Source organism: Aquila chrysaetos, chromosome 3 (genome assembly GCF_900496995.4).
Source record: "Aquila chrysaetos chrysaetos chromosome 3, bAquChr1.4, whole genome shotgun sequence".
Taxonomy (NCBI): domain Eukaryota; kingdom Metazoa; phylum Chordata; class Aves; order Accipitriformes; family Accipitridae; genus Aquila; species Aquila chrysaetos.
In genome coordinates, this window is record NC_044006.1 from 60392298 (window position 1) to 60406072 (window position 13775).

The following is a 13775-nucleotide window of genomic DNA, read 5'->3' on the forward strand; positions in this document are numbered from 1 at the left end:
TTATTGCACTATAAGCTGCTTCTGTTCCATGAAAAGCAATCATGTATATAGGAAAACAGAGATAGACTGCTGTACTTGTGTTGGGGCAAGAAGAATTAAATGCAGAAAGCAGTGAAAAAATATTGGCACAAGTTGCTGTGTATGTTGTTTGTATAAATGGTAGACATAAGGACAAATTTGTGGTTTGCCAGTTTAGGAGCTCTTTTGGCTACAAATACGAAAACTACTGAAAACTAAAACCAGGTGGCTACTCAACACTTCTTAATTCCTTTTTATATTCCCCTGATGTTTTGCAGCTGTGCAATGGTGGATCTGTGACTGATCTTGTGAAAGGATTTCTGAAGAGAGGCGAAAGGATGAATGAACTTATAATTGCTTACATTTTACGTGAAGCTCTGATGGTAAGATAAGGTCTCAGTGAAAGGACAGTCAATATTCACCTCATATTTTTTTCTTTGAATAAAGGTCATGTCCCTGCTAACACTCACTGGCTCACTGTCTTGTATTATAGCAGTGTGTAATGAAATCAAGGTAATGTGTAATTCAGACATTTCTTTTTGAACAAGCAAGGTAAAGAACAATTCATCTGTTTGTTTCATTATTAAGAGAATTAAAATTGATTTCTGACCATTGATTAATTTCCTTAGTAAATACAGTTCTGCATCAAAATCGCGTTTCTTTGAGAAATAGCAGAAATACACCCAAAATACTGTTCAACTTCTTATGTCTGGATCCCAAATATTTTTATAGCAAAATGATCAACAGATCTAGTGAATTCAAACACCGCTACAAGAATTTTTTTTTTTTTTCCGCTAATCAGGATCACGTGTCTTTATTTTTCATTTTCTTTGAAACAGAATTTGATTTTCTGCAGTGGAATTTAGGCCTTAGCAGTTTTCTTTGAGTTTATACTCTAAAGATATAATGTATAATGTAGATTTATAGTGTGCTTTTTTCTGCTTTTATCTGAAAATTTCTATTTGACATGAAGTGGGACAATTAAAAAATATCTATTCTTCATCGTGTGCCAAGTGTTTTTCCAGTGAGAATGACACCTCTGTGGTTTTGAGTTTTAAACTGTTTTAAGTTTTTTCATACTTTTCTACCTTTTTGTTTCTGCAAATGTCATACAAAGGACAGAGCTGTAAGTAAAAAGTTCATGTTTACATGTCACCTTCCAGGGACTTCAGCATTTGCATGAAAACAAAACTATCCACCGTGATATTAAGGGAAATAATATCCTTCTGACCACTGAAGGAGGAGTCAAGCTTGTGGATTTTGGTATGTTATGTTTACTTATATATACAACCAATGTTGCACATCTGAAGTATGGAAAATAAAATAAACAAATCAGAAAAGATTAATTATATTAATTTTTTTTTAAGTTTTTGAGTTCTTCATTAAAAATCACTTGGATAATCAAAGTTACTTTTTAACTTGATTGCTAGAAATAAAATATTCACAGACTTGGTGTTTTTATAACTTTGGGTTTTCCAGCAATTTTGCTAATGTGGTTTTGATAGCATGGCTAACAAATAGAAGTTACAATATGGTGGTAGTAAGTGCCAAATGCTTTGGGGCATACACAGTAAGTGAAGTGGCAAAGCGAGTTAATAGGGTTCAAAATAAGGTTGGTGTTTAGTTCCTCTAGGACTGTGTGCTGGTTCAGTGAAATTAGGAGCTGATAGGCAAAAATTTCATGTTGTATATGAGAGGACTTAAAACTTCCTAGATATTGTGAAGAATGAGAGAGCTCCACCTCAGTCACATATACTTTATTAGTTTGATTAGAAACAAAACAAGCGATACTACCTGAAGGCAGTAGAGGGGGAGATATTATATAGGTAATCCCCACCTTCCAAAGTTTGGGAAGACTAACAGCATACTTTTGGCAAGTCTAAACCTAAGAATTGGCATTTAATGAAAAGCATCTGTTCAAGTCTGTTAGGCCTAAAGTGATTGTTGAATGCTGTCATTTGGTTTCACCACCAAAAGGGAAAAGCAGAGACACAGGTAAGTGGATGCAACCTGTTATTTATCAGCATACCACAGTGGTTTGCCTTAAAAGTGTATTGACTCTGGTTTTATATAAGGGAGGTATAAAAATTTGCAGTGCTAGTTATTACGAACTATTATCCTCTGGTAGCACACTGTCTTCTAATGTTTAAATTCAGTTTATTGGTCACTACTTCACAGCGTAGCAGACAATTGTAAATATCATGATTCCATTCAGCAGATTGAAAAATCTTTATTTTTTCTTTACCGTACTATTTTGTTATGAGATTTATTCAATTGATACATAACAGTTGTTTAAACTAAACATAGGATTAGTCTCAATAGTCCCAATATTAGTCCCAGTAGTCCCAATAGTCTTCTTGCCAGTGGATTGTATTTATGCAACTCTCATTGCTTCACATACAAAACCCCACAACTATTAGGGTTACTAATTTTTCCAAAAATTCATATATTAAAATGAAAATTCATGAAAATTCATGTTCATTATTTTATTCTTCAGATAAAATCTTCCATTGAAAAGCCTTCAGACTTCCTAAATTATCTACCGTACACTTACTAGTATTTTCTGATAGTCTGGAAGTTTAATGTGAGGCAAAATCAATATTTTTGCCCACAAGTTTTTAATGTGTTGTGGATACTAATTTTTTTAAGGTGCTGAAGGCAATTAGAGCCGTGGAGGATCGATGCTTCTGAAAATTAATTCACTTATGCAGATGTCAAAACATACAAGCTGTAGGGATGAGGACCTGAATTCTTTATTCCCCAGTTACTGCAATCTACTGCTAAGGCTGTAATTGAAAAATAATCTTGAAATCTTGTGGGAAAAATTGTGATGCCAAAGCGCAGATGAGAACGTGCGCAAGAAACAAACGTACATACACACACATTTATGTGGGTCGAAGAGGGGCCTGTAATATATGGAGTCCTTCCTCCCAAAGGAATATAGGAACTGCACCTTAACTTAGGAATAGATAGACATTTTCTCTGGCTTTTTCACCACCCCACCCCACCCCCAATCTGAAGCCAATAATAAGTAGTTTTGAATGGGAAAAATTTATAGTCTTCACAAAATCATTATGGAAGCCATACCATTCACCCTTCAGGCTGATGTTTAAGGTATTCAGCTGGGATTTGGGAGATTTGTGTCTTCTACTTAAGAGGATTTAAACCCACATTAATCAGATTCCAAGAGTATTTTTTAGCCAGGAATGTGAGTTGATCAAAATCTCTCATGTTGGCACTGCTACAGACTGTTGTACATAAACGTTTATTGGATCAGGGACTGAAACTCATAGCCATCTTTTATTATATAAGCCTGTGAATCTGCAGGCTACAGAATGAGATAGACATGCAGGCACAATCTCCTTTTCTCCCAGTAAATACTCTGTGGAAGCAAAATTTTTGGTTTAGGTTGAGCCATTACTACATGAGGCCAAACAAACAAACAAAACCAACCCAAATAATCACACAGCCCTTTCTAGCATGCACACAGCTTTTCTGTTGTGGATAGGGGAACAGAGACAGTGGATCAACCACCAAACACACTTGACAGAGGAAGTGAGTCTTTCCCAAGGTAATTTTGTCTGGGGCATTCTCCTGCATGCTCACTGATGATGAGATGTTCCTGAAGAACCCTTTGCTCTCCTCCCCTGATACTCTTTATGGTGGTTTTCATGTAAACAGGTGCATAAAACCTGTATCTGAAAGATGGACCTGTGAAGTCCCCTACAGAGCACAATACTAGAAAAGGACCTATTCTCAGTCTGTATGTGTTGTGTGGTCATATAACTTGGAACTTGTGTCTTTTTTTTTTCCTTTTTTTTTTTAAAGTACAGTTAGGAAATTTTTAAGAGCCATTAAGTGAAAAAAACAGTTAACTTTCAGTGAATTAAGTCACCTTTGAGAATGGCTTTTCTTTCCTGTGTTCTTTTTCTGCTCTTTGTACTTGGTGTATAGTGTACCACCATTGTCAGTCCTTTCTTGCACAGCAGTACTGACTTTCCAGAAGCTTCATTTTGTGACACAATTTATACACATTGCCTTATGGTTGTTGTGTCATAGGCATTTATGTATGCTGTGACCATAGTTTCTGAACACTGCAGAGTCTATAATGGATAACCTTCACAACACTCTTATGAGGAAGTAAATTACTATAATTCCCAGTTAACAGCTGGGGATCTGAAACTTTGAGAGACTGAGTTGCTTGAGGTGACACAGAAAGTGTGTGGAAGAGCTCTCCCAAAATCCAGGCTAACAGTCTGAACTGTTTGCCTTTCGTAGAGGTATGGATAGTTAAAGAGATGAGGAAGACTTTGAAAGAATACCATGGCAGTTCGTCACCCAAATTGCTTTGAAGAGTGAAATTTTTGCTTTCTCTTAAAATTCTGCTGTAATATTCTGCTGAATCACCCCAGTAATATTCTTGTATCTAAGAAACACCCAATCCCAGTTGATAGATTAATGATCAAATCAAGTAAATGAGTTTATAACATCTCCACACCAATGCTTCTGGAGCTCAATTGCTTATCAAGGAGCTGCAAGATAGAAGTTTTAGTTTAAACTGTCCAAGCCACAAGAATTTTGATATACTGCTACCAGGGCAGCATCCTCTCTCCTCACATCCATCCAGTATGATAATTTAGATCAGCAGAGATAAATAAAATCATTCTTTTTTACTACAGATAATGAGTAGCAGCCAAGGGGATCTACTGTAAGCACATCCCATGATCACACATTCAGTCCCTGAAGTCATTAAACTTCTAGATACATTAAAAGTCCATATTTTCCTTGTAGGAGAATAAGGTTGACTGAAGGCAGTTTTGCTTCCTGAACGTTTGTGGGAATTAGCTGTTAAGCTGTTCTGGTACAAGACCTTTGGAAAAGGATCTTACAGCTGAGAAATGCAGCAATTATGCTCTTAAGCAAGGAGCATCCTCTACTGCATCAATACAAATAGTGAATAGCTATATTCAAGTGTAGCTGCTATGTTTTCAGCATAGGATAGAGATTTGATAGAAAAATATATGTTTATATTAAATTCCCTGCAGCACTTTAAAAGGTGACAGCTATATAATGTATTGTATAAAAAGAGTTGGAGGCAAGCAAGGTGTGAACCAAATTCCCTTTTTATAAATATTCTTAATTATATTCACAGTTGGTTATTAGTGATCTGGGAAGGAAATGTTTTACATCTGTTTCTCAGAATTCTGGTTGTATGCAGTGGATTGATGTTAGAGCGCCAGATTTCAAAAGAAATTTTAGCCACTAAAGGTGCAGAAAAGCAGCTGATAAACTTTTCAAAAACTTCTAGCATGTAAATCCAAATTAATTTAATGCTAGGTACCTTTTGAAAGTCTTGTGACAAATTTATCTGCAGCCTGTACTGCCTAAATATCTTTCAGTGTCTGACCTTGTTACATCAGTTAAAAAACTGGCCTGAAGTCACTTGCACACATAGCACACCTCATCTGTAATAAAAATTCATATATTCATCTGCATCTTACAATGTGTAACAAATTTCATAGGGAGCTGAGTGTATAACATCTGCTTATGCTGACAAATACTTGCTTCTTTGAATAGTACCTCTCAATTCAATTTATTTTCTTTAAATCAGGATGCTGCACAGGGCCTTTCATGCATTAAATAATGTTAGTCTAAGACACAATTCCCATTTAGAAATTCTGAGATGTTAAATAATGTGCTGTTCCAAAATGGGAGAAAAGAAACTTAGCTGTATTATTGTCGTTGTTATTTTAACTTTGGTCTGAAAAAGTCCAAGTGACATTTCATTTTGAAAGATTTGATGTGTTTCTGAAATCCCCTGCCATTGCAGTGAGTCTGGGAGCTTGAAAGCCAGAGCTTTTCACGCTTATATGTTGTTGAAAGAAGAGGATCCTAAAGGACACAACTCCCTGTCAGCAAACTAGACAGGTTGCTGACATGTGGGGAGTCATGGAGGAAAGAACTGTTTTTCCGCTAAAAGTTTTGAAACATCTACAGTCACATGGCAAGTGATTCTTTTAGCTAAAAAGGGGAGAGTGTAATGCTGATGGAAAATTCCTCTTCAGCTATGTTTTTGAGGGTTGACCTTGTAGGCTGGTAGTCTTGAACAAGAGTACAGGTAGCTCATACTTCTATGGGACTGCTGAAGCCTACTGTCACAGACTAGAAATATCTCAGGATGAGCAGCTGTTGCCTTGGAAATGTCCAGAAAAAATGTAAATATAAATTGTACTCCACCACTTAGGCAAATGCATAGTTTTCCAGCAGCACTATTCCTTGCTGAAGGCCATGTCCTTCTATGCATTGAATGAAAACATACTTTCATACCACATGTAATTAGACTGTTGACATTATTACCATGAAAGGTCATTGGAAAAAAAAAAAAACCAACCTCAGACATCTAGATGGGTATTAGAAATATTCAAGTTCACATAATGAAAATAAAATGTTGGAGGACTCATTAAATCTTTGGAATTCAAGTCTATTTCTAACTACAAGAGATCCCATGATTCCCCCCAGTTTGCCTAGTACTGTCGCTGTGGGAAAGGGGATATTGAAAGGGATTGGCACTGTCCATTTTCAGTTTCATCTTAGGCATTTCATTAATGGTATCTAAAACTCTCCATCATTAGAGTCTCTGGATAAGCAATACATAGGAAAGATCTAAGGTTTTTTTATAGGTAAAGCAGGTTCCAGTGGAAGACGTGGAAAGAAGGTAATGCAACCTCACTGCTGCTGGCAGATGGTGGAAAATTACAAGCTGTTCTGCATGCAGTTAATAGAATAATGATTTCAAGGGTTCCTTTAGTACTGTGGATAAAGGGGTTGCATAATTAAAACATGTATTGTAACAGTAATGGAATATATAATGAAGGTAAGGTGATTTTTGTACTTCAAACATGCTTAGTTTGCATTTTTCTGCTTTTGTTTCAAATGTTACAAGTGTTGGATTTAAAAGTTGTGTGTGACTATTGTCTTGGCATTCCAAATGCAGTTTCAGATAGCACAGTTTTATCCTGGATGTATAGTAGCCTGAGTCAACTAGAGATTTCTCCTGAGTATGACTCATTGGGGAAAAAATGGATTGGGGGAGGGAGTACTGTATTGCTTTATTTAGACATACTGAAAACTGACATTACTTTGTTTAATACTTGAACTATTTCTTCCATGTAGTTTGGAAACTGCAGGTAAACAGAGGTCAGCTTTTGTGTTTGGAATATAATAGGGTTATTATTTTGTTATGGAGAGGATGGTCATTCTTCTTTTAAAGGTAATATTTAAAGTCATCCAAAGTTAAGAGCCAAGGAAATCTTAATGCTGGCATTTCTGTATTGCAATTTTACCAAATTGCGATTTGGTGAAACAAGCCAATTGTAAGACAATATTTGTGGTAGTGTATTTTTATATTAACTCTATTTTTACTTTAAAATCCATACATAATTTCATTTAGGCAATACTAAATGAAAGTAGTAAGTACATTTCATAATTCAGTTGAGTTCATAAAATAAATTTCTTGGGTTTTTTTTTCCCCAAGAGTGTGTAGTGATTCTGCCAACATTGTCTTTTGTGACTTAGTAGTGGTGTGCTACTTCTTTCTTACAAATTATGGAATATTAGTAATGCTTTACAACTACTAGTGATCAGTAACAATTGATCAACGTAAGTTAGAATGCATAGGTGTTTTTGTTATGTTTTATTACATCATATTCATGCCTATTCTGATACAGAAATACAGGCCAAAATATTTTAAATTCTGTGATTATACTAAACAAGTTGAGTTTTTGAAGTGTAGATGAGCCAGCAGCTGCTATAATGACAAAGCAAGAGTAGTAAAATCAGTTACACTGTACAGCACATCCAAAGTAATAGGGACAATCTCAAAGTAATTAATGAGTCCATGATAAGACTCCATCTTAATAGTTCCATCTGCTTAATTGCTCACCTCTCCTGGTTTTCTGATGCATGAGGGAACTTTCTGCTGGTCTTGTGGGGAAAGCATCTGAAACCTTGGGTTAGAGGTTGGGGAGGGAACCACAGCACTGATCTTCATCCTTTCATCGTGACACCTCACCAACTCTCGTGTTCCCTTGCTGTGACACAGTGCTATGGCCTCTCCCTACCACAAACAGGCTTGATAGATGCAGTTTGTTGACTGATCACAGATCAGTTTAGCAAGCCTTGTGTGGCACGTGGCATTGCAGAGGGAGAGAAGGCTCACAGGACTATGCTGCAAACGCATGCAGTACAGGTCAGGCTGCAATGGATTGGGAGTCTAGAGCCACCTTGTGCTCAGTGAATAGGTTGAGAAGTCAATTGTGAGTGATCCAAGTTGGAGTATTGGGGCATTTTGGGGAAGGACATTTTAATCTCTGTCCCTTTTAATATATATCATGGTTCCCAGCCTCACATGTACTGCTGACATTGAAGAGGAGCTCAGCATGACCTTGAGTAGTTTTCCAAACTTTTGTAGATTTCTTATTCTGGAGTAGTCAGAATATCCAATTGCGTCTCTTTCTTCTTCCCCTGCATTAGCTATAAATGAGGCCTGAATCATTCTGCAAAAATGAAACAATTAATTAAAATAATTTAATCTGAAAGTATTCAAAAATAAAATATTTTTTCTGCCCTTAGCTTACTTTAAGCAATGAATCATAGCAAGACTTGTATTTGCCTTAGTCATTCTAGCATGCATCCATAATAAAGCTGTCTGCTTCACTGATTCAGATCAAAACTAGACTATTATTGTGTTGTCATTTCTGCATACCGTATAGCATGACATTCACATGTTGCTTCTAAAAAGCATTTACTAGGGAACTATGGCAGAAGCCAATAAAAGTAAAAGACTTTGAAGAACACTTTCTTCATGAGCAGTTTGTCAAACTGCTTTGAACCCAATCAAAGTAATAATTCCAAATTTTTAAAACCAGGGTTAGCAGGGATAAGATGGATTGCATTGACTTGAGCTGTGGAGTATTTTCATTGTTGAATGTTTGATTCTTTGTTGAAGGCTTAGTCCTTAAAAACTTATTTTATGGGCCATGTGTGAATGAAAACCTTTGTGCTGTCCAGTAACAAAAAAAAGAAATCATGTGGCCAAATGCTGTATCCAGGATAAGCTGTTCACTTGGTCTTTCAAATATTTTCTTCTACTAATTCACATAAAGATGTCACTGGTGGCTTAAACATTAAAGAAGCTTGACACAGAAAGCTGGTGTCATATGCCAGACACATGAAGTGAGAAAATAGCCCTTTCTGGCCAGCAAAGACTTCCTCTTGGTTTTCTCATGGGTCACAAAATAGTAATCTCTTGAGATTATTAGAAGCCCTCTGGTCTCACCTGTGTATACTAAACCCCATTCATTTTTACCTGAAAGTTGAACCCAATGACTCATTTGTACTGAAGTATTCCAGTCCTTAGGTATTTTAAATATTCTGTCTAATCAGCATAGATGTTGCCAGTAATCCAGATAGTCTTAACAGGAAAACCATGTCATAAAAAAAGGAGAAAAATCTCTAGGATTTTCCCAGTCATACAGGGAAAAAAGTCCTTTTTGGGTCTCAAAAGTGGCAGTCAGTTTGAAATCTAATATGTGAGGAAGGCAGCATCTAAGAAGGAGGACTTTCCTCACCAGCATACTGCACCAGATTGTGTGTAGCTGCACAAAACCCTGAGGCTCCAGAGAAGACTGGTTCTCCTATCTAAATACGTCTGGCCAATTGTGTGTCAGGAAAACAAATGCTCCTGTGCATCCCTTTCAGGAAGCCAGCTGAAGCCCCGAAGCATGAGATTTGATTAGAATCATTGGCCTTATGCCGCACTGAACTGTCAGGAGCATGTGGAGGGCAGCCCGTGGTCACCTGCTCTACTGGAGGCCATGGAGAAAGGGTGGAATCAGAATCGTAGACTGAGGGAAGCTAGAGTACACTGCCACACCATCCTGCCCAATCCCCTGTAATACAAAAGTTCTCGGGTTTCTTAAAGAAGCTGTATTAAAACCTTCTGTTTAAAAAGATTATAAATCTCATAGATGCAGTGAACGTTCTGCTTTTTTTAAGGTCACTGTTTGCTCTTTTATTATCAGTATGTACCTTGTAATGATTCTGTATCTGACTTAGGATTTTCATTTTGTTCCTTATATGCCTAAAAATGCCTTTACTTTGTCTTTAATCCTCGTGCTGAGTTTACTGTGAAAGCCACTGGACTTTGATTCCTTTAGTTTCCATTTATGTCACCCTATATTTCATAGTACAGATTAACTTTTTTTATCCCCCTTTTACTCCATGCCTCTTGGTTTTGTAGTAAACACCATGGATTTTTCATCTCCCAGGCAGTTCATATACATGGTCTTCTTGGATACTAAGCTTTTGATCTGCCTGGAGTTGTAAAGGGCCATTTGGTTATCTTTTGGGTATGCCCTATTTCAGTTAAAGATTTGCATCTGCGGTGTGTGTTTTCCTGAGTGTTTGGGAAACTCTCATTTTCATCATTAAAACACCACGTGCATTAAAATAATACATAAAGACAGTGGACGTGGTGACAAAGGACACAGAAAAGGCTGAGGCACTCAATGTCATCTTTGCCACAGTCTTTACTTGTAAGACTGGCCCTCAGGAATCCCAGATCCCTGAGACCAGTGGGAAAGTCTGGAGCAAGGAAAACTTACCCTCAGTAGAGGAGGATCAGGTTAGGGAGGATTTAAACGAATTGGATGTACACAAGTCTGTGGGACCTGATAGAATGCACCCAAGAGTGCTGAGAGAGCTGGCCGATGTCATTGCAAGGCCACTGTTGGTAATCTTTGAAAGGTCTTAGAGACTGGGGGATGTTCCTGAGGACTGGAAGAAACCTATTGTCACTCCTACCTTCAAGAAGGAGGATTCAGAGAACTACAGGCTGGTCAGCCCCACTTTGATCCCTGGGAAGGTGATGGAGCAAGTAATCCTGGTAATCATTTCTAAACATATGAGGAGCAAGAAGATGATTGGGAGTAGGCAAGATGGATTTATGAAAAGGAAGTCATACTTCATTGTAACATAACGTAACACCTTTCAACATAAAATGCTGCTGGAAATTCTAATTTTTTGGCTCCTCATTTCAACTTTGTTTCCTATTTCTTTATTTCCATCTTATGGGCCAGAACCCAATTTTAGTTCTAGATTTAATTTGAGCACTTATCACTGCGCAGAAGTTCTCAAGCATGCTTTTCTGTCAACAGCTCACCCAAGGAAACAATATTGCCTCTGTGCTTTTTTCATTTAAAACTTTGGTTTTGAGGTCAGCTGATAGTCTGTAAGGATTTCTGAGTATTGACATTGTTTCAAAAAGGTTCTGAAACATCTCCTGTAAAGTGATCAACCACTTGTGTCCTTATGCCATGTTAGTAACATTTTCTATGAAATATTTTTATGCTTTCTATCCATGCTAAGTAATTAAACTTGGGAGAAGATCTCTGATCTCCCTTTGCAGTCTCAGTGGGGATGCCATCATACTTGCAATACAGTTGCATGTGGTTACTACACACCTGGTGTGTTGTGACATTTGCCATTTGGACTATCAGAATCGCTTTGTTTTAATCTTGTTCTTTCCCTGTTGTCTTTTGTCATTATGGAGTATGAAGGAGTTATGTGTATTATTTTTTAAGCATTTTGTATGCATTTCAGCTGATCTGTCTGAAATTATCCTGTCTGTATATGTACCATTACACCAATACAACCTGAAAGAAGCAAACAAAAAATGAGACAGTGTCAAGGATAATAGCAATTACAGAGAAGTTGAGTTATGACCCCACCATTGTTGGGTGGGAAGTAGCTACTTCCCTGTCTGCATCCTGACAAGAATAGTGGCTTCTTCCCAAAGTGAAGCTTAGGGTGCTAAAGGAAAACCTTAAACTGTTAGGACCTGTTGCCTCCAGATCTAGTAAAAAGGTGGGCTTGAATGATTTATGAGGGACTGACTGCCTTCACACCATTGGACAGAGGGGCGAGGAAGGAGAGGCAACTTTTTGCAGCAAACAGCATGGAACAGGAATGCCAAAACATATCTGCCAGCGGGCTTAAGGGGAATGTGGTGTAAGATGCTGCTGCTGTTTCACATCTGTTTCTCTAGGAGATTAAAAAAAATGTTGGCAAATAATTCAAAGCATTTCAGCCTGTTTAGATCTGCAAGGTTAACAGTGTGAGCAGTTTTTGGTGCAGAGACTAGCTTGAGGAATGATCGAGTTGCAGGTTCTTAATCCAAAGAAGGTCACAAAGAGGATGCTTAGGTAGGGAAGAGGACACTGAAGGCACAAATGAAGAAGGGTTACGGAAGAGGTAGCCAGAGGCAGTGTGATAGCTAGAGTGTAAGCCCTTTGGAGTAGGGTCTGTGTTTTTATGTATGAATAACAGTGGCTAGTGTGTTGGTAATGCAGTCTCCCTGCTGTGTGCCAAATGTGAATCTAGTAGAATTCGGTAGGGCTCAACATTCCCCCATGAGCATCAACTAGTAAAATGTGCATACTTCTGTCACAGGATGTAATCATAAAACGATGTTGTACAGCCTCCCAATTTAGATCAGAACAGTGTCTGCTCAGATTGGGCACTACTATGAGGCAAATCTTTCCTAATAAGAGGGAGCTTATTTTTGTACTGTTTTTCTTTTATTGAGTGCTAAGGTTATAAGTAGGTGGCTTTACTTTCAATGTTATTCCAATATGCCAGTTTTTGCAATGAAAAGCTTGAATAATACTCATGGTGTCAGTCTGCTAATTTCCAGTCTTTATTAGTAAACTAATGCCTGAAAAGAAGAAAAAAAAAAAAAGCCTTTTTCCAACTGTATGCACAATATTTTCTTTTGGGTATGGTGTGCATTGGTATTATTAATGCACTTACTTATTAAGCTCTTCACTTTCATAAGATTTACAATTTGTGTGTAATAAAACACTGCTTTATGACATATTTTTAGATTTTCTTAGGAGAATACTTGATTCATTTTGCAACAAAGCAGTAGTAAAGGGGAAGCGGGAGGAGCAAGATGTTTTCATTAGAAAATATACAAGTTAAAAAAAGCTGGCCAGCTGTATGCTTGACTGGTTACTGAAATGCTGGAAGAAATGTTACTAAGTGTGGAATTACATACTCTTCCTCTATACACAGAAAAAGCCCAAGGAAATATCATTTGTCGTAAGACCTACACTCCATAATCTGAAATGCCACTTTACTGCTAAGAGCAAAAGGATAAAAAACCAACCAAACAAAAAGCCCACAAAAACCCCAAGAACCTAAAGAAAGTAGTGGTGAACAATTCAAATTAAATCAGTTTTTTACTGAAGTAAAAAAAGGGGGATGGGGAAAAAAACCCCCTTCAGTTTATTTAATAATTACAGTTCAAGGAGAAAAAAAAAAACACAACAGTGCATAGACAGAGAAGATTGTAATGTCCCTTTTATATTTTGTCCCTTATCTCTACCGAAAGTTATGATGATTTATAAAATGTGACACTGGAATCATAAAAATTTAGTTAGTGCATTTCTTTGCCTGCAGATATGAATCCCATTTCGTCGTCCGAGACTGCAAAAAAGAGCTTAGCACAGGGGACTCCTATAACACGTAGAAAGGGAAAGGGAAGAGTAGCCTCCTCTCCCTCCAAAACCAAGGATCATGTAATGATGTCTGTTGGCATCACTGCAACAGTGACAGACCTGTGGTGATGTGTGCTTACTCCTTGTTTTCTGAATGACGTGTTTTGCTGAGGGCTCAAACAGCCACAGACTGTGAGC

General features: G+C 37.4%; 1 protein-coding gene across 2 annotated transcripts in view; it reads left to right on the forward strand.

The window, feature by feature from the left end:
• LOC115339322 (myosin-IIIa-like) overlaps positions 1–13775 on the forward strand; it is an 89918-nt gene that overhangs the window by 34822 nt on the left and 41321 nt on the right. For both annotated transcript variants that reach the window (XM_030009106.1, XM_030009105.2), the window contains exons 5-6: positions 297–401; positions 1182–1281. In XM_030009106.1, the coding sequence (XP_029864966.1) occupies positions 297–401; positions 1182–1281 (205 nt within the window). The remainder of the gene's footprint in view (positions 1–296; positions 402–1181; positions 1282–13775) is intronic.